General features: G+C 40.8%; 1 protein-coding gene across 4 annotated transcripts in view; it reads right to left on the bottom strand.

Moving 5' to 3' along the window:
- Window positions 1-27,463, bottom strand: part of MID1 (midline 1) — a 505,597-nt gene that overhangs the window by 141,643 nt on the left and 336,491 nt on the right. For 3 of the 4 annotated variants that reach the window (XM_033949016.1, XM_033949015.1, XM_033949018.1), the window contains exons 2-3: window positions 24,327-25,060; window positions 3,161-3,283 (exon numbers count right to left, since the gene is read on the bottom strand). In XM_033949016.1, coding sequence (XP_033804907.1) covers window positions 3,161-3,283; window positions 24,327-25,004 — 801 coding nt within the window. In that variant the 5' untranslated portion in view covers window positions 25,005-25,060. The remainder of the gene's footprint in view (window positions 1-3,160; window positions 3,284-24,326; window positions 25,061-27,463) is intronic. The other variant, XM_033949019.1, reaches the window with a different exon arrangement.

Genomic DNA, 27,463 nt, shown 5'->3' with positions numbered 1-27,463 from the left:
TTAGCTTCCAGATGGCTTAGGGCTCTCTCTGACCAGGGGGCACTTGCCCTAGTTGCACTCCTCTAACACTATTCCTGTCATGTGTGACTGCGGTATTCTGTTAGCATAATATTTCTGTGTAGCATTCTGTAATAATTTGGCTTATTCAGTTTTCTTGATAGTAGAGGCGATATATGTGAAGGGGAGGGGAGACAGGGGTTTTGATCCTTGTCTGTATTATTTGTATTTATAAAATGACAATTGTACAGAATATGGTTTCTTTTTATACTTTAATAAAATACATTCAATATAAAATCATAACTGAGGCTTGTGCGGATGGGATCGGATGGTTTGCGGGGACCGAGCTCGCGGAGACGGGGCGGAAATGGTTTTTTAAAATTTCAGTCCTAGTAGTTTGCTGGTCCAGAGGTGTACAAAGGTTGAAGAACACTGACCTAAAGGATATAGTTAAGGGACAAAACTATGAGAGATATTCCATAAAGGCAGGAGATAGATAGTTCTACCTGGAGTTGTTTTTCAACCAAGTAGATCAAATAAAATTATTCAAATGTTGAGGTAAGCATACTCTAACATACTCTGGTTTATTCTTTTTACAGTATACAAAATTAACCAGTCTTGAGACAATGCCTTAAGTAGCTCTTTCAATCAAAGGAATGTAAAAGAAAAATTAATTTCAATTATAGCTCAAAACTTGCAATGCTCATAACTTAGGGCTCCTTTTATCAAGGTGCACTATGGGATTAGCACGTCGGACATTTCATCACGCGCTAACCCCCGCTGCAGCCTAAAATCCTAACGCCTCGTCAATGGAGGCGTTAGATACTAGCGTGGCAGGCGGTTTAACACGCGGTATTCCGCGTGTTAAACCGCTATTGCGCCTTTGTAAAAGGACCCCTTACTGTGCCTTTAATGTTCGACAGTAAACCAGTTCTAACCGGTTTAGCATGCAAGCATTTTAGCTTCTGATGCACAAAATAGCTCTGTGGGGTCTTTTCCGTACCTCGTAGCTGTCTCAGAGAATACTATGGAAATGTAGTACAAAGAGCTAATTAATATTAAAATGAGTACTCTGGGCAACGATCAGACATTGCCAGGTGATGTATAAAATGAACTCTTTAACACTCCAAAATTATAGGTCTGAAGGTGCCAGTAGAATTGAACCACGTGCGTTAAAAGCATATATCAGCAGGTCTGGGGCTGCTGATTTCATGAGAGGTAGAAGCTAAAAAAAAAGAAAGAAAAAGAAAACGGGATACTTTCATCATAAGCATATATATCTTGCTATGTACGTGTCTCAAATATGTGTGTTAAAAGGTCTGGGGCTGTTGCCCACATGAGAGATAGAAGTTTACAAAAAAATAAGGGATACGTTCATCAGAGTAGAAAAATAGCATATATATATATCTTGCTTTTTTCACATTTGCATGATTTTCTGGTAGTTCTCTGCCCCCCCCCCTCCACCACCATCAGTGGCGCTTATGACATGGGCCTATGATGCACTACAATAAAGCATGCATATTCATTATGGATATCTTGAAAACCTGCCTGGCTGGGGTTCCCCCAGTACAGGTTTGGGAATTATTGCTGTATATAATAACAATGTCAATAGTAAATACCTGGTAGACTGAGCTTCGCTTGGAGAAATAGGGTGAGTAAGCTGCAGGGGGAGACGGGAGCAGTAGTTACAGAGATAATGCCTTAGCAACTTTCAGTCCTACTTTTTCCTGCAGCCTGTTGTGAGGCTAAGCTTCCTTACAAATGTCTGACCAATGGACTGCAGGGAGAGGCAGAAGCAGTAGCTACAGAGACAGTTCCTTATAAACTTTCAATGCTGCTTTTCTCTGAGGCCTGTTGGCTGGCTAAGGTTTCTTATGAATGTCTGACCAATGGACTGCTGTTATCTTTGTATCACTTTCCATGCCTCCCCCAGCTTGCATTAACTTTAGCTTTGTTCTCCCTTTTACATTCCATATCTGTTCCCTCAGCCTATCTTCCCCTCACAACCACTTAAGTACACTGCAGCTCTTCTTCTTTAGCCAGCCAATAAACTACATAGGAAACAGGACCAATAGGTTATGAACCATCAACCTCAGTCCTGGTTTTCCCTGTAGCATATTGGCTGGCTAAGCTTCTTTAGGAATGTCTGACCAGTAAGCTGTAGAGGGAGGCAGGAGCAGAGCAGTAGCTACAGAGACACTACCTTATCAACCTTTAGGCCTACTTTTCCCTGAAGCCTATTGGATGGCTAAGCTTCCTTAGGAATGTCTGACCGATGGGCTGCAGGGGGAGGCGGGTACAGTAACTACAGAAACAGTGCCATAATAATCTTCAGTCCTGCTTTTCCCTGTAGCCTATTGGCTGGATAAGCTTCCTTAGGAGTGATCAATAGGCTGCAGTTATCTAGCATTAACTTCAGCTGTGTTCTCACTTTCACATTCCATATCTCTTCCCTCAGCCTCTCAGAGAGATAGTGAAGTTTCAAGTTTGTTTTTATTTTGATACTAGTCTTATAGCCTGTTACATTAAAGGGTGCTAGAATATATGTGTGTGTGTCTGTCTTTATTTCTTTCTCTCTCTCTCTCCTTCTTCTCCTCTCCTTCTGTATTTCTTTCTGTCTTTTTCTCCTCGGCTGTCCACCCATTCTCCCTTCCTTTTACCTTCCCTGTGTCCACCACCACCCCTTCACTGCTCCCCTTATCCAGCAGCAGCCCATCTTCTTTTTTAATCTCTCCCCTGTACAACAGCACCTCTTTCCTGTCCCCCATGTCCAGCAGTAGGCCTCCCTTCCTTTTTCTACCCATCTACCACCCCCCCCCCGTCTCTTCCCCTTACATTAACGGGTGCTAGAATATATGTGTGTGTGTGACTGTCTTTATTTCTTTCTCTCTCTCTCTCTCTCTCTTTCTCTCTCTCTCCTTCTCCTCTCCTTCTGTATTTCTGTCTTTCTTTCTCCTCAGCTGTCCACCCATTCTCCCTTCCTTTTACCTTCCCTGTGTCCACCACCACCCCTTCACTGCTCCCCTTATCCAGCAGCAGCCCTTCTCCCTTTTTTATTTTCTCCCCTGTCCAGCAGCACCTCTTTCCTGCTCCCCCATCCAGCAGTAGGCCTCCCTTCCTTTTTCTACCCCCGTCTCTTCCCCTGCCCAGCAGCACCCCTTACCTTGCGTCTGCCCTCCGCCGACAGCCACGGCAGCAGACAGCCTCCGCACAGCCCGAAGTCAACATCCGCCTTGGGAGAGAGAGATGCGTGGAAGCGCGCATGCGCATTCCTACCTGCGGGGACCTACAGTGCACAGAAAACGGGAGCACGCAGGTAAGAGTGTGCATACGCGGCTTAGGCTTTTATTATATTAGATACTGCCTATCTATCAATCTAGGCAGTGTACATACAAATTTAAAAGCAAAACATAGTTGTTGAAGGGCAGCGTAAATACAGATGTTGGACAGAGACTTGGTACAAGAGGTAGGGAGGAGATACTAGTTACAATAGTTGCCTATTAAAACAAAAAAAAAAGGTAGTGACACAATAGGATGGGAGAATGTGTCTATGCAGAAAAAGAAAAAGAAGAGCGTAGAGAATGTGTGATAGGAGGAATTAAGTAGCAAAAGCATCTTTAAATTTAAAGATTGGATTTAAAGTTGCTCGTTGTCTTCTTTCCTAAGGTAATGGGGAAGGGTGTTCCATAAGCTAGGGGCTGTAGCAGATTGTTTTCCGGGAGGTATCGTAGAAGATGTGGCAAATCGAGGGGACTGAGAGAGGATTTTGTTCGGCCAAGTGAAGTGATCTGGATGGGAAAAATGGTATTAGCATACTGTCGATGAATGCAGGTGTGTTCAGATCTTGTTTTAAATGTAAGCAGGAGAATTTTGTATGATATCCGATGAGTTAAGGGGAGCCAATGGGTGTTTTGAAGTAGTGGTATGTTGTGGTCATACTTTTTTTCCTGTGAATCATTTTAATGGCAGTATTTTGGATACTTTGGAGTCTTCTAATCTCCTTTGAGTAATCCATTGTTGTGGGGAATTACAATAATCTAGATGAGAGATCACTAAGGAATAGATTAAAATATTCAGTGATTGAGGTTCAAGAAGAGTGACAATAGAGTGTATCATCTTTAATTTGAAAAAGCATTTCTTAACAACTGTACTTATTTGATGGTGGAAAGAAAGTTTGTTGTCTATGGTAATGCCAAGAAGTTTAATGGTATTATGTAATTCAATTGGTGTTGATTTTATACTGATAGGGATCATAAGGGTTTTGTGGTCATTAGTAGGATAGAGAATTGCTTTGGTTTTAGTAATGTTGAGAGAGAGCATATTCTCTGTGAGTCATTGATTTATTTTATGTAGTTCGTTAGAAATATCCTGTATATCGCTAGCTGCATTTGGTTGAATTGGGTGAATGAGTTGTATGTCGTCTGCATAGGCGTCTGTGAAGCCTACAGATTGGGCTAGGGTGAAGAAGAGGTGCTAGAAACAGATTGAACTGCATGGGTGATAGTACTGATCCATAGCAACCTTCAGTCCTGCTTTTTCCTGTGTTCAAAAACAGTTTTCTGCACATCAGCGGTCAGTCCTGCTTCTTTCTCCACATCGGAATTTACAATTTGGAAACTAACTCCACAAAATAAACGTATTATTAAACAACCAGACCCTTGCGAAAGGCTTTGTTAGCCGAAACATGGCCCGTGTCGGGTCCATTAGTTTCCTATATGGTTGATGTGGATATTTTCTTATCATTGATTGAAGAAATAAAGGAAAGTCAAGAACATTGCATTTTGTCCAGTTTGTTTCATTGTTGGATTGCTCCTTTTTCTGTGGAATATTGGGTCTTCCTTTTTTTTTTTTTACTTCCAATCCTTCTACACCATAAGGTATGGAGCAGTGCATTGTTTTGTTTGAGAAACAATATTTATAGTACAAACATGTGGGAATGAGTAACATTTCCCTTGAATAGTGCAAGCTCGTTGTGTTTTGCTTTAGGAGAAATGAGTGTGATCAAATGTATTCCTAGCCAAGGTTTATGGATACGGTTGCCAGCGTCTTCTCCTGTCCACGCCTTTCATTTTTTCAGACCCTCTTTACAGATGTAAACAAGGCAGCTGAGCCCTCTCAAGAGACTAACCAGTTTAGGGTTGTTGCACCTGACAATCTTTCATTTGCATACATGAACATGCAAACTTCAGTGAGCTCACAATAATGTCTTCAGACGCTTTAATGAGCACATTAATCTTCCTGCTTGACTCATGTACACAAGGGCTAAATTTTATTGCTTTGGCCCAAAAATTGATTGCAAACAAAAACAAAGAAAAGCTATTCATGTGGTTCACAACTGTACCTACAAATAAGCAGAAACAGTCACTTTGGGCTGGATTCTACGAACATTGCTGGTTTCGTCGGCTGCCTAAAAGACAGCCATCAATTGCGCATCAATCATATAATGGTGCTGTTTGTAGAATCGCAGCTCCCTCAAACATAGGTGCCGGAAATGTAAGCCAGGGTTTTTGAGGCCTACATTTCCAATGCCTATGTTTGACATGAATCATATCTGCAGCAGCAGCAGCTAAGGTTGCCTAAGGTTGTTTCTGGCATTAGCCACACCTACTTCGACCTTAGACACTGTCAGCCTAGCTATCGCTACCATTCAGCATTTTTAGTTGGCATTACTTATGTCAGCGAAGGCCTATGGGAAATTATATCAATCTGACTCTGGCATGTGAATGCAGATAGACCCTGAGGGCAGGGAGACGGTTTTAAGTATCCCTGATATGTTTCAAGTAGCTCTGATTGAATCATGATTAGCTAAAAGGTGTTAATGTCTGATTAAGAGAGGGCTACTTGAAACATATCAGGAATACTTAAAACCGTCTCCCTGCCCTCAGGGTCTATCTGCATTCACATGCCAGAGTCAGATTGATATAATTTCCCATAGGCCTTCGCTGACATAAGTAATGCCAACTAAAAAGGCTGAATGGTAGCGATAGCTAGGCTGACAGACACCACTTAAGTACCGGGTTTGTAGGCACCTCTAAGTACCTAAATTTTTGGTTTTTAACAATTTTAAGGTGGTTTTTAAATGGCTTTGCCGCTTGACACTTAAATTATGGCGTCGTTTATAGAACATAGGCCTTTGTTCTTAACTTTAATTCTGTCTGTTGCTTATTTTGTAATAGACAGTTTATAGACACTTGACTGCACATATTTTGAGAAATTATATAGCCTATGGGCTATATGATGCAGGAAAAAGTGGCCTTAGCGAACCCTTATGCAGGTCTTTCCTGCATGCTAAGGACATTTTTTTCCCATAGCTGGAAAATGGCCGATTTCCTATTTTCGGCATTAATGATCACACCCTAATGTTGCCATTAGCGCAAGGGCATTAAAAGAGATTAATGTATGAACCCTTACTGCTGCCTATTTTGTAGCTGGAAAGGGCTCATATGTGAATCATGCATGAAAAAAAATAGAGAATTCTCTTTAGCACTTGGTGTGCACATAGAGTGCAAGATTATTGTGGGACATCTCGGTGCATCTTGTGATTCTTACGGCCAATTGTTCTGTTTTGTCTGTTTGATTAGACTGTAAGCTCTGTCGAGCATGGATTATCTCTTACATGGTAAATGTAATGTACAGTTCTGCATGCGTCTGGCAGCACTATAGAAATGATAAGTACACTTCTCCCTCCGAATCCGCGGTTTCAGTATTCACGGATTCGATTATTCACAATTTTTTTAAATTTTTTTTAAAAATAAAGATGCATTCGGGACCTTCTCCGCCTTCCCCCCGGCATCTCAAAAGACTACGGGAGCTCACGGCAGCCATTTCCTATGAGTGATCTGCACGGGGCAGGAGGGTAGGAAGATCGCTCCTGCCCCGAAAGCCCGCTAGACCACCAGGTAAGGTCCAGGATGTCAGGGGGAAGGCAGGAGAGAGGCGGGGGTGGGTCAGAGCCGGCCAAAACGTTATTTGCAAATTTTCAACATTTATAGACCAGCTCTGCCCCTAACCCCCGCCAATACTGAGGGAAAAGTGTAGTAATAGCATAAGCAGCTTAGTAAAAGGACCCCTTTATGTGGTAGGAACCTTGATAGCACTATGAGCTGTTGAAAATCCCTAAGACTCAAAAACATTGGCCATTACTGGTTTAGGTACTGATAAACATTAAGACAAATATCTCCACATCTGTCACTACAAATGCCATTAATGTCAGGCCTGAGCACTGACTGCCCACCAGGATTTCCCTAGAGTAGTCTATCAATTATGTTAAATTATTGCAGGGCACAGAAATAGCACACTGGGTATAACAGAGTGACCTAGTACAGGGGTGCCCAAATGGTCGATCGTGATTTACTAGTAGATCGCAAAGGCAACACGAGTCGATCGCGTTGCCTTTGCAATCTTTTTCTTCCTGCCTTCCCAAGCAAGGCCAGGCACGTACAAGCCCCGGTCCCACAAGACTTCACCTCTGACATCAATTCTGACGTCAGAAAGGAAGTTCTGGGCCAGCTAATTGCTGCCTGGCTGGCCTGGAACTTTCTCTCCGACGTTAGAATTGATGTTAGAGGTGAAGGCTTGTGGGCCCTATGCACCAGGCCTGGCTTGGGGAAGCAGGGAAAAATCGGCATGGTGGCTTGGGGGGGGGGTTAGGGAAAGCAGTGGCGTACCAAGGGGGGGGGGGGGGGGGGGGGGCGGTCCGCCCCGGGTACCAAGCCCTGAGGGGGTGCTCCCGGTCCGGTCCAGTTACCCCCCCCTGCGCCGGGTGTCGCGTCTGGAAACAGCCTGCAGCAAGATCGCGATGCCAGAGATCTTTGCCTGCTTCGACTGTTTCCTCCGCCACGGTCCTGCCCCTCCTCTGATGTCAGAGGAGGGGCGGGACCGCGGCGGAGGAAACAGCCGAAGCAGGCAAAAATCTCTGGCATCGCGCGATCTTGTTGCAGGCTGTTTCCCCAGGGCAGTAGCGTACCAAGGGGGGCGAGGGGGAGGTCCATCCCGGGTGCCGCCTTAGGGGGGGGTGCACAGCTGGCCCGGTCCCTATCGCGCTCCTACCCTCCCAGCGAAAGCAGCATCGGCGCCATTATCGAAAAAGGTAATGGCGCCAGGCCTTGGAGCACCAAGGCAGACCGCTTCTCCCCCCTCCCAGCCGAAACCCCGCTGACCATCCTATCTCTCTCCCCCCCCCAAGTGAACCTTTCTGACCCTCCCAGCGAAAGCAGCAAACCTCCCTCCAGTAGCGTCGGCTTTATCCTCCCTCTGCCGCATCACTGATGACGTCATCAGTAACGCGGCAGAGGGAAGAGAAAGCCGCGAAGGAGGTTTGCTGCTCTCGCTGGGAAGGTCGGAAAGGTTCACGGGGGGGGGGGAGATAGGAGGGTCAGCGGGGGTTCGGCTGGGAGGGGGGGAGAAGCGGACTGCCTCGGTGCTCCATTACCTTCTTCGGGCAGCAGCAGCGTTTACAATTCGCTGCTGTTGCCGGCTTCAGGCCTTGTTCTCTGCCGGGTCCTGCCTACTTCCAGTTTTCATGAAGACAGGACCCGACAGAGAGGAAGGCCTGAAGCGGGCAACATCAGTGAATTGTGAATGCTGCTGCTGCCCGATGAAGTTCAGGACATCGGGGAAGGAGCAGGGAGAAATCGGCTGCTGGCTTGGGGGTGAGGGTAGGGAAAGAATCGTGGAAGTGGAGAAATCGGCACGATGGCTTTGTGCAGGCTAGGGGGAGAGAGAAAGAAAGGAAAAAATAAAGAGGGGGGGCCAGGGGGAGAGAGAAAGAAAGGCAGAAAGAAAGAGGGGGACCAAGGGGAGAGAAAGAAAGGCAGAAATAAAGAGGGGGACCAAGGGGAGAGAAAGAAAGGCAGAAATAAAGAGGGGGTCAAGGGGGAGAGAAAGAAAGGCAGAAAGAAAGAGAAGGGCCAGGGGGAGAGAGAAAGAAAGGCAGAAAGAAAGAGGGGGACCAAGGGGAGAGAAAGAAAGGCAGAAATAAAGAGGGGGGTCAAGGGGAGAGAAAGAAAGGCAGAAAGAAAGAGGGGGGCCAGGAGGAGAGAGAAAGAATGGCAGAAATAAAGAGGGGAGCCAGGGGGAGAGAGAAAGAAGAAGGATCAGAAGAAGGACCAGAGACTCATGAAATCACCAGACAAAAAAGTAGGAAAAATGATTTTATTTTCAACTTAGTGATCAAAATGTGTCCGTTTTGAAAATTTATATCTGCTGTCTATATTTTGCACTATGGCCCCCTTTTACTAAACCGCAATAGAGTTTTTTAGCGCAGGGAGCCTATGAGCGTCGAGAGCAGCGTGGGGCATTCAGCGCAGCTCCCTACGCTAAAAACCGCTATCGCAGTTTAGTAAAAAGGGAGGGGGAATATTTGTCTATTTTTGTATAGTTGTTACTGAGGTGACATTGCATAAAGTCATCTGCCTTGACCTCTTTGAAAACCCGCGGAATATAAATGATAATTAACATTTTCTCTGCGTACAGCGTGCTTTGTGTTTTTAAAATTTTATTGTTGGTAGATCATTTTGACTTGGCCACAAAGGTAAGGGGGAGGGAGGGAGGGGAACTGCTGAAAGACATCTAATAATCCTTGCAGGCTTGACTGCAGGGAATTATTTTTGTAAAATCATGTTTTGTTATGTGACTGGCATTATCTAGACTTTAATTTCTATGAATGAATAGAATGAAAATGATATAAAATTACTTGCTTGTTTTTATGTGCGTGCGCTGAAGGAAAGTGGAGAGAGAGTGGGCTGAGGATGCTGAAGGGAAATGGGGAAGAGAGTGGGGAGAAGACGCTGATTTATAAATTGACAATTGTACAGAATATTGTTTCTTTTTATACTTTAATATAAACAATTCAAGGCTTGTGTGGATGGAATCAGGTGGTTTGCGGGGATGGGGACCGAGCTTACGGGGATTAGTCCAATAAAATTGTATTTTTTTATATCTCATTATTTGTTTTATTTTTATTTGTTAATTTATAAAGTGGTGATTGTTATGTATCAGTTTTTTCAAATTTACATCTACTGTCTTTATATTTTGCACTGTATTAGAGGACATGTGTTACTGTTTTTTGTGGTGTTGCATTGTATCCAGGGTCTGGTTTCTTGGAGGATCAGTTTAACTTTTGTCTACATATTTCTATTTTTAGTTTGTGATTATTCCATTTTGGGCGAGGGTGTATCTCTGTTCTGTGTGTATGAAAAAGACATAGTTTTCAGTTGGCATTGACTACAGGACCAATTGACTGTGCGGGATCTGGCTTGTTTAGTTTTACAATGTATGTGTTGGTGTTCTAGTGCTCACTGCAGTGTTTAAGATGCAGCCTTTTCCTAGGTACACTCTTGTGGTGCGATATGTAGATTGGTACTAAAAATCATATTTTTCATATAGATGGGGGGGTGTCAAAAAATGATGGGCCCTGGGTGCCACATACCCTAAGTACGCCACTGCCTGCAACTACTCCATATGTACTTCTAATGTCATGACAATTTAGACATAATTTATGTTTTGTTATGTTTGGAATAATGGTTACATATATGAGGTTCAATAAAAGAAAATTTTCACTGCCTGTTTCTATTCTGACCATTTATTCCATTTAATGGTTATTGCAAAAAAAAAAAAAAAAATTTTTACATGGGGGGGGGGGGTGTGTCAAAAAATGATGGGCCCCGGGTGCCACATACCCTAGGTACGCCACTGAGGGAAAGAATCGTGGAGTGAAGAAATCGGTGCGATGGCTTGGAGGGGGGGAAGGGGGAGAAAGAAAGAAAGGCAGGCTGGGGGAGAGAGAAAGAAAGAGAGAGAGAAAGAAAAGGGGAGGGGGCAGAAATAAATAAATATTGGATTTACAAAAGAAGGAAGTGTAACCAGAGACTCATGAAATCACCAGACAAAAAGGTAGAAAAAATGATTTTATTTTCAATTTAGTGATCAAAATGTGTCCATTTTGAGAATTGATATCTGCTGTCTATATTTTGCACTATGGCCCCCTTTTACTAAACTGCAATAGTGTTTTTTAGTGTCGGGAGCTGTGAGGGGCATTCAGCATAACTCCCTGCACTAAAAACCGCTATCGTGGTTTAGTAAAAGGGGAGGGGGTATATTTGTCTATTTTTATATAGTTGTTACTGAGGTGACATTGCATATTTTAAAGTCATCTGCCTTAACTTCTGGAAAAAAAAAAACCCCGAATACAAATGATAATTAACATTTTCTCTGCGCACAGTGTGCTTTGTGTTTTTTAAAATTTTATTGTTGGTAGATCATTTTGACTTGGTCATTTTAAAAGTAACTCACAAGCCAAAAAAGTGTGGGCACCCCTGACCTAGTAGTTTAAAGCAGCAAGCTGAACCATGAAAGCTAGCATTCAGATTTCACTGTTTCTTCTCATGACCTTAAGGACTCACTTCACTCTCTCTTGCCTCAGGTAGAAATTTAAATTGTAAGCCTTGTGGGGACATGGAAATACCTACTATACCTGAATGTAACTTGACCCAAATTGCTATTGACAAGGCATGAGCTTAATCCTCTGTGCAAGCTCAGTCACAGTGTTGCAGAATGACAACCACAGGCAACCAATTATTAGGCCACAACTTCAAAAGGTTCCAAAATTACTGTTGTGGAAGAAGTTAAGTAATGTGCACCTCAGATCAGCTAAGGCCACAAAATTCACTTTGTCAATAAAACCAGATTTAGATTTATAAAAGCCCCTAGTGGTGATGTGATGTAATTATAAAAAATTTAATTATTACAGTTAAATATATGCCAATGCAAAGGTTACATATTAAAAAATTTGTTTTATTTGTTGCAACTTAAAAAAAACCCCAATAACAACTGAGTGTGAAAAAAAACTAAATAGGTATGTCCAACAACTGTTGTTCTGCCCCCATGTTATGTGGGCATTTGCTCAGTTTCTTACATAGGAACTAGTTAAGTGTTTGTAATGGATGTGTAAGTTATGGGTGCTCTGTGGACTTGGGCTTTGCTTTCCTGAGGGCTGGGTTGCTTCCACTGAGCATGGGCCCACCTCTTTCTCCAGTCTGGGGGGAGCAGTGGCCATATTGCTGAACACATGCCTGGATGAGAGTCTGAGTGTGCTGTTGTTCTCCCACCAGGTTTTTTCACCCCTTCAATTCTAACGATCTAACACAACTTAGGTTATTTTCTAAGTCTGGAGAATGGTGTCATCTCCACAGGGTGGACACTCCCAGGATAGCTCTGATATGCTGGTAGAGTGAGAAACCAACAAGAAGGCAGTAAAGATCAATTGGTTCTGAGAGAGACTGTTTGCTGACCAACCTGTGAACACCAATAGTGAAGAATCACGTTTGAAATTAATATAATTTGATAATTGTGTTCCCTCAGTGTGATAAAGCAGCGAAGGGAGCATTGCTCCTACGCTTCACATCTGAGACAAGGGTCAACCAGACCCTGCCCCCACACCATCATAGGGTACTACCGTGATGTGTGTAATAAATAAATAAATCAAAACGTGAAAAAGTGCAAAATAAAGCACAATAATAACACAAGTAAGGACAAGCAAACAGTCACTCTGAGAACCTCCCCCAGAAAACTCCCAATAAAGCCAAAAAGCCGACTTAGCTGAAACTGATGTTAGAAAGTAGAACGGCCTCCCAAGACAGGGAGAGCCGCTGTCTTGGGAGGCCGTTCTACTTTCTAACATCAGTTTCAGCTAAGTCGGCTTTTTGACTTTATTGGGAGTTTTCTGGGGGAGGTTCTCAGAGTGACTGTTTGCTTGTCCTTACTTGTGTTATTATTGTGCTTTATTTTGCACTTTTTCACGTTTTGATTTATTTATTTATTACACACATCACGGTAGTACCCTATGATGGTGTGGGGGCAGGGTCTGGTTGACCCTTGTCTCAGATGTGAAGCGTAGGAGCAATGCTCCCTTCGCTGCTTTATCACACTGAGGGAACACCATTATCAAATTATATTAATTTCAAACGTGATTCTTCACTATTGGTGTTCACAGGTTGGTCAGCAAACAGTCTCTCTCAGAACCAATTGATCTTTACTGCCTTCTTGTTGGTATCTTGTTAAGTTTCATTGGCAGGCGTTTTGGAGTTATTATTTCTTGGTAGAGTGAGAAGACATGTAACAGGCTTGAACTGCATTGAACTACCATCTGACTGTAAGATGTTAACTTCATCTATTAAAGAACTGTTCAATTAATTCAGAGTCTGGCTGGTGACAGCAAGATTACAGAATTAGGGGTTGGCTGAACAGGAACCTCTTACAGTGGCCAGTGTAACTTAAAGGAGTCCTTGCTTTCAGCACAAAAACCTGAAATCTATACAGAGAGCTCTATCTGTATAATAGGAGTTAGACAGCACAGCTGTTGTTTAAACCAGGTAAATTAAATTTAAATAGACAGCACAGCTGTTGTTTAAACAAGGTAAATTAAATTTAAATATAAATGAATAGCAAAGTGAATTTACCATTCACATGTGTTCAAGTTTATATTGATGACACCATTACAGTTAGTGATAATATTCAAACGTCAAACATGTCATGCCTTTTAACTTAATTCCAACTATGTCCCAGGATATCCAGAACCACAGGTAAGTATTTGACTGGGTGACTCTTAAAACCAGAGAGTGTTTCTCAGTCCCAAAGATCAATAAAATAAAATGTATATATGTGTGCACACAAAAATAATGGAACATCGGTTTGCGAGTAATGCGGTTTGCGAGTGTTTTGCAAGACAAGCAAAACACTCAGCAAACTTTTATCTCGCAAACCGAGCACTGCCCCGATAAACGAGCACTTACAGCTGCAGGAAGCACCGCTTCAGGAGGATTCCTCTTCCATCCTCCGGCCAGCCTTCCACACCGGGTGCCTTCTGCATGTTGGAGAGCCTCTGCCTGAGCCTATGCAGCCGAGTGCCATCCCACCTGCACATTGCGTATGAACATGCACGTCAATCATCGACGCTGTGCGTGATCATACGTAATGTGCAGGTGAGACAGCACTCGGCTGCTTAGGCTAAGATAGGCTCTCCAACATGCGGAAGGCACCCGGCGTGGAATGCTGGCCGGCGGACAAAAGAGGCATGCCCAGAAGCGGCACTGCGGGGTTCTCTAGCGGCTGGCGGGCATTAGAGGCATCCCCCTGAAGTAGCACTGCGGGGTTCTCTAGCACCTGGCGGGCATTAGAGGTATTCCTCCGAAGCAGCACTGCGGGGTTCTTCAGCGGCTGGGGGACAGAAGAGATGGCGCTGCAGCACCCGGCACCCGACAGGTGACCCCTGGGCCACCCCTCAACACTTCCTCGGCACCTTTTGCGTTCTGGAACAAATTGTCAGTGTTGCCATTATGGCCTATGGGGAAAGTTGCTTTGATATACGAGTACTTTGGATTACGAGCATGCTTCTGGAATGAATTATGTTCGTAAACCAAGATACCACTGTATTAAAAAAAAAAAATCTTTCACTGGTATCGCTGCTTTCTTGCGCTGGGTACCGCTGAGTTGTTATCCTGTCACTTGTCTGGAACCAGCAGCTCTCTGAAGATCTAGATGTTTGCTACTATCCTATCTGTAAACAAATGAAAGAAAAGAAAACCTAATCTCTCTGGATGAATGCAGGCTAAAGTCAGTGTCTTCTTAGGCCATGTATTTCTAACTACATGTACAAAAGAATAGGTAATTATTTTACCCCTAAACTGACTCTTCCATGAAAACAAACAAAAAAAAATGCTTCTGATATGAAATCAGCTCACAAAGTTTTAACACACATTCACACAATATCTGAGCAACTTTGGCTTTATCTGCACATTCAAGTATTTTTTGATTCAGAAAGAAACTCTTTAGTAATTATCTCACAGTCCTATTGAGCTGTCAATGTATCAGAAATACTAACTGGAAACAGCTCTGCTCCACAGAACCTCTCAAAATTCCAAGACGAGACCATTCCTAAAGTTTTAGACCTTCAGTTCTCAGATTAAATACAAAAACATTTGCCTTAAACACCAATAACAGGCAATCTGAGTTGAATCAATAATCTTACACAATGAAAGGATTAAAACTCTGTTTCCCAATACTTATACTTCTTTTTAGCAACAGGAGTCACAAAAATCCAGTTTAAATTCTGAAACACAGTTTAAAAATTCTTATCAATTCTCCTTTGAAATATAATTCCGAATGTAATTTAGAAAGCTCTTTCACAGCCTTCTCATTACACACCTCAGCTCAACAGCCATAGCAAGTTTAATTTGCAGCATTTCTCATTAAATCCAACATTTATAAGAAGAGCTCACCCAGCAGCTACAAACCATTTCCTCACCAATAACTTGTGATGTCTTAATCTCTCTGCTCTCCTGTAGCTCACAACAGCAGCTCTGGAGCTCTTGATGATAGAGCTGCTATAATGTGCAACTTCATCTAAACTTTGTGCTGCAGACTCTCTGTCCCTCATCTCTCTGATGGCTCTGCAGTTCATAGGCTCTGAGCAGCTCCCATCCCTGCCTCTCCCCTATAAGTGCTCCAAATTTATTATTTTTTTCTTCATGTTACAGATTGAAAATCATAGCCTCTGTATACTCGTGCAGTGAAAAGAAGATTATCCTTTAGATGCCCCTATAGGTGTAACTGGGTAGGTTGGGAGACTGACTGATTTGAGATATATTTACCTAAACTAAACTAAGCCTTAGGTTTATATACTGCATCTTCTCCACTGAAGTGGAGCTCGACACGGTTTACAGAGTTTAAAAAATATGGGAAGAGAGAAGAGAAAGAGTTTACAAAGCATAAAAAGAGGGGATGTAATCAGGAGAAGAGATTATTATATGTTAGAGAAAAGCTCTACTTATGTGGGGGGATTTGGGGTAAATATTTTCTAGCTGTCCCTTCCTGAGAAAGGAATGCAGAGAGCAAGTTAACTTTGTTTTTAAGGATGAATAGTGTTCTGTTGTATTGATTGTTTTTATGTTTTTTAATGTTATAAGATGCTTTGGAGAAATACAGTACAGCTTAAAAAAATATATAACAATATACATAAGAAAATAATTTTAAGATCTGTAGGATGCTTCCATGAAACTCCCTTGAACCCTGGGAGCTGCTATCTAGATTTGATTCATTCAACATTTGATAACTTATCTCAAGATACATACTAAGAGAAGAAAGGAAAAAAAGTAAGCAGAAAGGAAAAAGATTTCTCAGCAACTAAAAAAATATCTTGCATAGTCAACTGCTTTAACATATGTTGATCTTGTTAATTCGCATGTATTAAAGTTCTAACATATGTGTTAATCTTTTTAAATCAAAACAGATATGTGAAGCAAACAAAAATGTCTAAAAACTAGAGGAAGGGGCTACATTCATCATTATATGAGGGTGAATCAAAAATTACAGGCAATTGTTAAATTACTCAATAACTGAAACAGAGCTAGCAAAATGCAACATATATACTTATATATTGCCTATTGGATAGTTCGTCCACGCACAGTACAGCGCTCGGCCTTTAGTCATGCGGCAGCCACAAGGTCAGAAATATTGACCCTCCATTGCAAGATTGCACTATCGAAGAACAACATGCAGTAATGTGCCATCTTTGGGCAGAGGGAGTAAAACTTGTGGAAATTCAGTGTCAAATATTGACTGAGTATGGACATAGCACCATGAATCAACAAAAGGTTTATAAGAACATAAGATTTGCCGCTGCTGAATCAGACCAGTGGTCCATCATGCCCAGCAGTCCGCTCACGTGGTGGCCCTTAGGTCAAAGACTAGTGTCCTACTAGAGTCTAGCCTTATCTGCGTATGTTCTGGTTTAGCAGGAACTTATCTAACCTTTTCATGAATCCCTGAAGGGTGTTTTCCCCTATAACAGCCTCTGGAAGAGCGTTCCAGATTTCTACCACTCTCTGGGTGAAGAAGAACTTCCTTACATTTGTACGGAATCTAGCGAGTGCCCTCTTGTTCTCTCCACCTTGGAGAGGGTGAACAATCTCTCTTTCTCTACTAAGTCAATAGTGGGTAAAAAGGTTTAAAGTGGGAAGAATAGGTGTAACCAACAAAGGATGTTCTGGTTGCCCATCAACATTGCGTACACAAAAGCACATTGATGCCTTGATTAGAGAATACCGATGGATAACGGTGTCTCAGTCGGCTGCAAATTTTGGATATCAGCTAGGATCTGGATTTGCCATAATGCATGATGACTTGGGATACAGGAAAGTCTGTGCACGATGGGTTCCCAAATAACTTGCTAATCTGCACAAACAACAGTGTGTGGATGCTGTGACCCAGTTCCTGAGATGGTATGAAGAAGATACGAGTATTCTGAAGAAACGAGACTTCAGCGCATCACTGCATACCGGAAAGCAAAAAAGACAAAGCAAGATGAAGTAAAGGAAATAGTGGCTTCGGGAACAGCCAAAAAACTTATCTGCAGGAAGTTTGTTGAACGATATAACAAAAGTGTCATCTTGCATGGGGACTATGTGGAAAAGTGATATGTTCATTTGCTTATAGTTACTTCTATTAAACTAATTAAATATATTTTGCCCTTACTTTCTGATTTATCTTCATACCATAATATACTATAGTAAACATAGAATTTCCCAAAAATAAGGGTTACTTTGTTTTTACCACAAATAAATTTGAGATCATCTGTATCATAAGGTATTAATCCTCTTTCAATCCCAAGAAAAAGCAGAGGGATAGCTGCAATAACAAATTGATGATCCTCTTGATATAGCATTAATTCTTGATCTTAGGCTTAAGATGGGTTTTGTCACAAAAACTTTGCTTCTTCAAACGAATTACAATTCTCACTGTAACCCAAAAAAACTTTAAGCTTAAACAGCATTCACAGTGTCATAGCATAATTTAAATATGTGATTATGTGTACACTGAAAAAGCTTAGAGGGACATTTTAGATAGGGCATCTAAGTCCAACTTTGGATGTATTCTGCAAGATGTCCAAATATTGGGATGGAGAAACATCCATTTTCGAAACTGCTAGATATCCTTTTTATTTTTTTTTTTAAATGACCTATTTAGATGTTTTGGCCCCAATGGACATTAACTTTTTTGGCCATTTTTGAATACCAAAATGTCCATTTTCAAAACGTCCTAATTCAGACAATTTGGATGTGGGAGGGGCCAGCATAGTAATGGATTGGCCACATCGACATCTCAACAGAACAGTGGGGCACCTTATAGGGCACTACTGTGAACTTCACATAAATGGTGCCAGATGTATATCTCATCATAACCCCCTTATAATTTATGGTAAGCCTCCAAAACCTCTCCAAAACATACTATGCCCACCTGTGTACCACCCCCAATAGCCTTTATGGCTGCAGGTGGCACCTATATGGCAGTATAGGAGGGTTTGGGTAGGTTTTGATGGGTGATATTTTGGAGTTCTTGGGGTTTTTTTTTTAACTTCCATGCAAAAGTCAGCCCCAGCCCCATGTGCCTGAGTCCTGCTTTTTTTAACAGTACTGTATTGGCATCCCAGACCAGCTGGTAATTTTGGAGCATTAAAAGTCAGCGCTTCAGTTTGTGCATCACCAGGCAATATCAGAGCATTGTCCAGAGAGCTCATTTTAATATTAATGAACTCGTACTACATTTGCATAGCAGAGTTGGAGGCTGCTACAAAGCATAGAAAAGAACGTGGTGAGCCTTTATGTGCATTAGAAAGTAAAATACTTTGATGCTAAACCAGTAAGATCTGGTTTTGCGTCAGTCGTTAAAGGCATGTTGAGTTTAGAGCATCGGGCCCATAGTTCAGTTAACTGCAGGTGTGGCAAGTGAGAGAAAAAGAAATACAGAATGACCTCAGAATATGTAAGTCCATATAGACCTCTAGAAAGCCATGACTCCATTGTCCCTATTCCAGCCTAGGGTAATGGTGTTAACTTAAGTTTTTGATGAATTTCAATTCAACAGCTTCACGCTTGAATGTCCTTTTGAAGTTTTTTTTGTAGGAGCAAGGCAACCTGGAAGTTAAACAGTATCCTAGAAGGTTAAAAATGTTGCTATTTCTAATAACAGATTTATGTCTATTTATTCTTTTTCATAGTGACTCAGCTGCTTGTCCTGGCTAGAAAGCAGAGAGACATTGCTAGCAGATGATGGTATATACTACATTGGAAGAAAAGCAATGTTTTTCCAAAGTGTTGTCTGACAGAGGTAATGTAAATACTGATGATACCAAATAATCAAACTCCACAGTACATCCTGAAATGCAACGACTGTCGACTGGATCTTCAGAATACCAGCATACCAGCTGGCTGGGCTCGTCATTGATCCTGTTGCTGTAATTAATTACTTTTTCTTCTTTTAAAGTGCTTTTTTAATATTTTACTTTGTACAATGAATAAATTAATGATTCAAAGTTTTGTTACTTAGCTTTGCAACGGCACTTCACTCACTTTCATCAGGGTTGAGGTGAATCAAATGTATAATGCGCGTCTAGCACTGCTCTTTACATCCAACAGTCGCAAAGTCAGCCATGAGCTTATGCAAAGCTAAGTAACAAAACCTTGAATCATTAATTTATTCATTGTACAAAGTAAAATATAAAAAAAGCACTTAAAAAAATAAAAAGTAATTAATTACAGCAACAGGATCAATGACGATCCCAGCCAGCTTGAGTTACGCTACTCTGCTGGTATTCTGAAGATCCAGTTGACAGTCGTTGCATTTCTGGATGTACTGTAGAGTTTGATTATTTGGTATTATCAGTATTTACATTACTGATGTGGTAAAAAGGAAGTGACTTGTTTAACGGTCGACAGAGGTGACATCCTCTGTATCGCGATTCTTAATATGATATCTATAAGTTGATTCTGGTATTTAGCATTTGGCTTGTTTCACCGATGTAACATGCCTCTGCACTTTTTTGCACTGAATGATGTATACCACTATAAAGACACTGATATTTGTCTACATTTGCTTTTTTATGATCTGAAGAAAGGTTACCTTTGAAAGCTCATCATAAAATACATTGAGTTAGTCCAATAAAAAAAAGGTATCACCTTATTTCCTTTGTTTTATTTCTTTATATTAGTTAGTAAATCAGTTAAAATAATGAGTTTTTAAAATTTTTCAAAAGATAAAACATGAAGAAACTTTCCTTAATTCAGTAGGAAGATTATTCCAAAGTTTGGTTGAGAAATCATCTATGTTAAAGAGTTTGGACAAAGCCATTATTTTTGTTAGCAGTGATATTCAGACCACTAACCGGTTAAGAGCCATATTCTATACATGGCACCTATACATGGTTCCTTCCTCCAGCACTGCTATCTTGGAAGCCCTTAAATGGCAGTAGGACTAAGGAAGGGCGCTACCATTTTCCAAGATGGTGCCTGATACCCTTTGGATTAATACTGGTTTTTGGTCTATGTACTTACATCTTTGCTGGATTGACTTTTTATTATATATTACTGATATTATTTTATAGAACAGAATTTGATTGATCTCTCTTGCTAGTTCTACAGTGCTCCTTTATGGTTATTTTCATGCTACATACACATGTAAAATATCCTCTTATAAAATAATCGACCAGCATAAAGTATGTGCAATGACATAATGGCATGTACTTTGCCAATAGGCCCATACAGGGGTGGACAGAGTTTGCAGGTACACATGCAGATTATAAGATATCATAATCTGTGTACTTGCATAATCTAGGCATGGATATTTAAAGCAGATCTAAGGTCCAGGGAGGGTGGGTGGATGGGGGAAGGGAAATGTACGTTGAGGAGTTAAATTATTTAATTATAATATTGAAATCACATCATATGTATTATTGTATTAATAATTAAGATGAGGATGGGAGTAAATGATTGTCTAATGTAATAATTGTATAGTTAGTGCGTTTTATGCAGTATTTATGATTTATCAATTGTATTGCGCTATCAAAGTCTGAAAATCAATAAAGATTTAAACAAAAAATAAATAAATAATAAAGCAGGTCTAAGCGTTCACACCTACAAAGTAGGCACAATTTCTGATGCTTAATGCTGGTTTATAAAGATACATACTATAGGTGTCTATGGTGTTTATTTTTAGAAGATCTCTTTGTATTCTAGACATCTGAAAACTGGCATTTAGATATTCATATTGCATGGTTGTCCAAATACAAATTTTATAAAGCCAGAATATAGATGTCTAGAATTGCTCTACGTCTATATTGCAAGGAGGTGTGGTCTGGGCATATTTTGGGCGGGACTAACATATATGGTTGAGCGCTTTGTATTAACATGTCATTCACAGGTATTCCGCAATATTAACTATTTTGTATTTCCTTCAATTCGTGGTCAATCCTACTGTAATTACATTGAGAAATTGCTGGCATTTCAAGCTGTGCATTTTTGGAGGGAAATATTGTACTATTGCACTCCTGTTGATTCTTATTTAACCGTTAGGCATCAGATTAAAACGTAAGTATTTAAAAATGGTTTTTATAACTGGTGTAATTTTTATGTATGTTTTAAACTTCTTGTTTTAATTAGAGAATTGTAAATTCCCAATTTTGTATTGGTTTGTTCTTATTGCAAACATCTTTGAACTTGTTGGTTGTAGCGATCTATAAATAAAGAATTATTATTATAATTCTTCGTAGGGAAAGACTAACCCCTTCTTTTACGAAACTGCGATAGCAGTTTCCAGCACAGGGAGCCGCGCTGAATGGCCCGCGCTGCTCCCAACGCTCATAGGAACTCAATGAGCATCGGGAGCAGCGTGGGCCATTCAGCGCGGCTACCCGCGCTAAAAACTGCTAGCGCAGATTAATAGAAGAGGGGGTAAAAGATGGACATTCAACTCCAACTGCAGAAGTTTAAATTTGTCATATCCATTTGTCATATATTTGTCATATTTGTGATGTATTTATGGTTAATGTGATTGAATATATATATACACTTAATGTAATTTTGAAAATGAATAAAGAATTTAATAAAAATAAATAAATAAATAAATTTGTCATATCCATGTTACAGAAAATTGTGCAGATTGAGCAGTTCTTCACTGAATGGAGTAAGAGAAGTCAGTGAGTATTTTTCTGGCCCTGAATGGCTAATAATAATAATAATAAAAAGAACCAAACAAGCAAACAAATCCTATCAGCATGAGAAGGTCTCATATATCTGCTTTAAAAGATAGCTACTCGAGTCCAAGCGACTTGATGAGTTACAGAACAGATCTAAAAAGAGATTGATTTTGTGCTAGTCCAATAAGGTCCTCCAGCATCATCCCCATGGTTGTTTTAAACATGTCCAGCCATCTGATTGCAGGTTGCCCTCTTGCAGGTTCCTTCAATCTTCCCAAACATAGAGCTCCTTTTACTAAGCTGCTGTAGCGTTTTTAGCGCGCACTGCAGATTAGCATGCGCTAACCCCGCACTATGTGCCAAAAACTAATGACAGCTCAATGGTGACGCTAGCGTCTTGTGCACGCTAAAACCACTAGCGCAGCTTAGCAAAAGGAGCCCATAATGTCCTTCTCCAATGATCTTTCTCTTCTGATGGTGTGACAAAAATAAGACAGTTGTAACGTCATCATTTGGGCTTTGAGTGACATAGCCAGTTTGATCTCTTCCAGAATCGGTTTGTTACCTAGTTCTTTTGGCAGTCCAAGGCACACATAAAATCCTCTGCAATGCCAAAGCTCAAATGAATCAATCTTCTTTCTGTCTTGTTTCCGTAGTGACCAGCTTTCGCACTTGTAATTGACTACCTGGAGCAATCCATCTGGTGTGCCACAAGGGTCACCATTATCCCATTGCTTTTCAATGTTTACATGTCTTTTTTAGGTGTGCAATTGACCCAGCTAGGGATAAAATTATTTAGCTACGCAGATGACTTTACGATCATTATCCCATTCGCTACCTCTCTATCGGAAGTTACTCCTAAGGCAACAAAAGTATTAAATTTGATGGCGTAATGGATGACTGAATTCAGACTAAAGCTTAATTTGGAAAAAACAAAATTCTTTGCAGCTTCGCCACACCCGCTCGACACAAAACATCATTGTGCATCAATAAACTTAGTTATCCTATTCAACCTACTATGAAGGTATTGGGTGCTACATTGGACCAGAGCCTAACCATGAAAGACCAGGTGGACTCCTTGGTTAGAAAGGGCTTTTTTACTCTCTGAAAGCTTCAGTTCATTAGAGCATATTTTGATGTTTCATCATTTAGAATTCTGGTACAATCCCTTATACTGAGTCAATTTAATTACTGTAATATCGCTTATTTGGCAATTTCCCAGAAGAATATGCGGCGATTACAACTGGTAAAAAATGCAGCGGTCAAGCTAATTTTTGGGTTGAAGAAGTTCGATTATGTAACACCTTCTTACCGACTTCTGCATTGGCTGCCGATGGAGGCACGGGTGACGTTTAAGTTTGGATGTTTTTGCTTTAAGGTACTATTCGGTTTAGCCCCTAAATATATAACGGAACTTTTCTCTCTCTCAACCAACAGACATAAGAGAAGCTCACACTTGAATTTTGTTTCTCCACCGGTTAAAGGATGTAAATTTAAAAGACATCATCATCTTTTCTCACATCAGGCAGCACTATGGGATAAAGATCTGGAACAATTGCTTATGCCTACTACTTACGGGGAATTTAGGAAGCACCTAAAGCCAAATCTGTTCCTGAAGTATTTAGGTAACTGACCTGGATAATCTTACTCCACAATAACTGATTTCTTCAGCTGTTAATCACTAGCTTTTAACTTTGTTAATTCTACTCAATTTGTAGCGTCTTTTAATCTTTGTAAACCGCATAGAACTTAACGGTTCTGCGGTATATAAACTGTTATTATTATTATTATTATTACTGAGAAAATGAGTGCATGGAGAAGGCTGATCTTCATTTGGAGTATTATACCTTTGCTTTTGAATACTTTGTCAAGAGCCTGCAATGAAGGCTCTTGACAAAAGATAGCTAGTGCTTCTATAAAATATAAAACACGTATCATATTGTCAACCTCTGAATATCAGACAGCACTCATTAAAGATGTATAATTTCCTTGTTTGCCTTGAGTGTGAATTATTATGTATTTTCTTCACGTGGCCATTTCTGGGATTAGAGCACGCAAGTTGAAAGCAATGCTTTTTTTTTTTTTTTTTACTGGTCTAGTTTAATACATTTGTCCTTAGCTCTCATGATTTACACAGTAGCACATATTGATAACTACTGTACACCCCTAAATACATAGATGCATATCATCAAATATTAACCACATTTTACCTTAAAATGAGATAAGAACTATTTACTTTTGAAACTTGATCTAAATAACAATATTTTTTAATGAGATAAGATGAAAACAGAAGAGGAGTACTAACCTTCAACTTGTCATATCGCTCACTGAGTGCTGCCACTTGATGGTCACGATGCCTCCCAACCAGTTTACACAGAGCACAGATTAACTGGTCATCAGTTACACAGTACATGTTGACTTTCTCATCCTCATGCTCCAGACACATTAATCCCCTGATGTGCGAGTCTGGAATAGGCTCAATCAAACGATGGCCTGTGAAAGGCTTCTTGTTGGGATGAGTGGCTTTCAGACACTCCTCACAGTAGGACACCTCACAGGTGACACAAGTCTTCACGGCATCTCGTGCCGGGTCCTGGTCGCAGAACTGGCAGATAACTCTCTCAATGGAGGTCATGCTGCTTCCGCCGCCGCTGTGATTGCTATCAATAGGCCGTTCTCGGCGGGTTTCGCTTGGGGAATTGGGGCCACTCACACTCGCCTTCTGGAACCTGTCGATAATATTCTGCAGAGTAACGTTCCGCTTCAGCCCGTCTAAGCCACGCTGACTGAGGGTAATGACATACCGACAAGTAGGACACTGGAAAGCGCTGATGGACTCCACCGACTCGTTGGTGGTGCAGTGGGAGACTAGGATGCGATGAGCGCAGTTGAAACAGAGACTATGAGCACAAGGCAACAGCAATGGGTCTTCAAAAAGCTCCAGACAGATAGGGCAGGTCAATTCAGACTCCAGTGTTTCCATCTTCAGGCTAAGCTTTCCTGTGACGACTGCGAAATCCAGGAAAGCTGGTCAGCTATCTGGAAACACAACACAAAATATGATTAGCTGGGAAAAGAGAAAGGAAGTCTACAATTTTCGCTGCAACAAAACTAGGAATAAGTGTCTTTTTACATCCCTATAATGATGACCCAGCATAATAGCATTTGAAGATAATTTCTTAGCAATTATTAATAAAAAAAATAAAAAAATGAGACAGGCTTCAAGATGAATATCATGGAAAATGAGTAGCTGATGCAGTCTGCATTCAGTCAAATAAAGACCCCTTCCCAACATACATAAACACCAAACAGAACAATGATCTTTCATAGCATTTTAAGCATATAGGGGTAGATTCAATAAATGGCACCCAAAAATCTGCACTGAAAAAAATTGGCACACAGTGCTATTCTACAGTATAATAATAATAATAATAAATTTTCTTATGTACCGCCCCACCAGCAGTTCTGGGTGGTTCACAACAAGAATAAAACTGAGCAGTTCAGCGAATAATATACAATTCTACAGTGGTAGTACATCATAAACAATCAATACAGCAGTAGCTACAATTTAAAATCCTGTAATCTAATGAAATATATGCATAATGTAAAATACAGCCTGCAACAAATTCTACTAAAGACTGGATCAACTCTAGTTAAAAAACAATTTAGACAAAATTTTAAAAATTGAAGATAAAGAAATACTAATTAAACACATCGCAGTTAAAACCATCATTCTAGTTTATCAAATAAATAATGGGCATTCAAAGACAAGCGCTGATTTTACCACCTAAATTTAGGCACCGGGACTTGTGTCTGCTAAAAACAAGTATACGGTAATTCCTGGTGCCCAGACTAAGCGCACATCCCTGGTATTTTATAACAATGTGTTTTTTTAGAGATGGCCCTGACCCGCCCATACCACTCCCAGGGCCACATCCACTTTTGGGTTACATGCTATTGGATCTGGGCACACATTGTTATAAAATAACGCATAGCAACATGTACATGAAAATGTGCCAATTAGCTCCTTTTCCTACTTTTGCATGCACGGATTGGAGGATGGTCGGCAGAGAGGTAAGTGAATCGGGCCGGAGTGGAATTTGGTCCCTAAGGGGTCGCAAACCGATCGGTTTGCTTTGTGAATCTAGCCCAATATCAGATGTGCACATTGCAAGGTGGACCTAGACACATCAGCTTATGCCTGCCATTGATCTGGCATAAGCTATCATGCCTAAGTTTTGGTGCTCCAAAGCAGCTTTGTGCTACATTTCTACAATGGATCAGGCATGTCGTAATGCTGTTATAGAATTGGTGCTAAGCATGCTCCTTTGTAATGCCTACCTTTTACATCACTTTATCCAATTGCCCCATAAACAATAGAATTATAGACCACAAAGTTAATGTGTTTTCAGATGTACTAAAGTAGGTCATGTATGATAAGATATTTTACATTTGGTTTAATACAGAACCAATAACAGCTTTTTTTTCCTGCCACTTTATAAACTTCATCAAGTTTATTAGGTTTTTATATACCGCCTATCAAGGTTATCTAAGCGGTTTTACAATCAGGTACTCAAGCATTTTTTCACATGAGCAGGCAATACTAAAAGGGTCACATAGGTGGCTATAATTTTTTTTATTGGATTAATACTTATGCAGCAGTACTGGTGTTAGTAACATGACTGAGCAAAAAAAATCTGACTCGCTATGTGATAATGTTAATCATATGCAATACAAATTAACTTAAAAGGATTAACCCTCTGATTCATAACACTTGAAGGAAAAAAAAAAAAGCATAACCAAATAATACCCTGTGACAGAATCTCTAGTTAAAATACAGCTCCACTCTAATTAAGATCTTATTAAAAAAGACTTTGCCCTGTTTGGTATATTCGGGGTAAACCTCTTATAAACCAGTTCCTTTGTGCTTATGCAAATAAACCCTCATTCCAAATGATGAAGCTGCTGGAGGTTTCCATGCTACAGAGCTGCAATAAATCACTTCATATTTCTTTTTCCTTACCTCTTGCCTGCACATTAAAGGGATGATATGTAATATGGCTCTCTCTACCTTTGCCCTCAAGAGTCCATGACTGCCAAAGCAGACAGAGCGATGAAGCGGAAGGAACACTTATGGCCTTGTGTTTCTCTATAGCAAAGCCATAGAGGATTTGTTACTCTTAACCCAAGGGAGCATCTTCAGACAGCCTAGCTATGCAGTCTTCACACTGTATGACCTATCTTTAGCTGGAAAAATCATAAAAGGTCTACAGCCACTACTCCAGAGGGACAAATTATTGAAAGAAATATTCCCAGCTCCACCCATGCTGGCCTTCTGACAGCCACCCAGTCTGAAGCAGAAACTGGTGAAGAACACACTCACACAAGGAAGAGAATGTCACATTTCCCTGCAACAAAACTAGATGCAAACTATACCAACAT

This window comes from Geotrypetes seraphini, chromosome 6 (genome assembly GCF_902459505.1).
Source record: "Geotrypetes seraphini chromosome 6, aGeoSer1.1, whole genome shotgun sequence".
Classification (NCBI taxonomy): Eukaryota; Metazoa; Chordata; class Amphibia; order Gymnophiona; family Dermophiidae; genus Geotrypetes; species Geotrypetes seraphini.
Note: the sequence above shows the minus strand (reverse complement) of the source record. Positions and strands in the feature narration are given on the sequence as shown.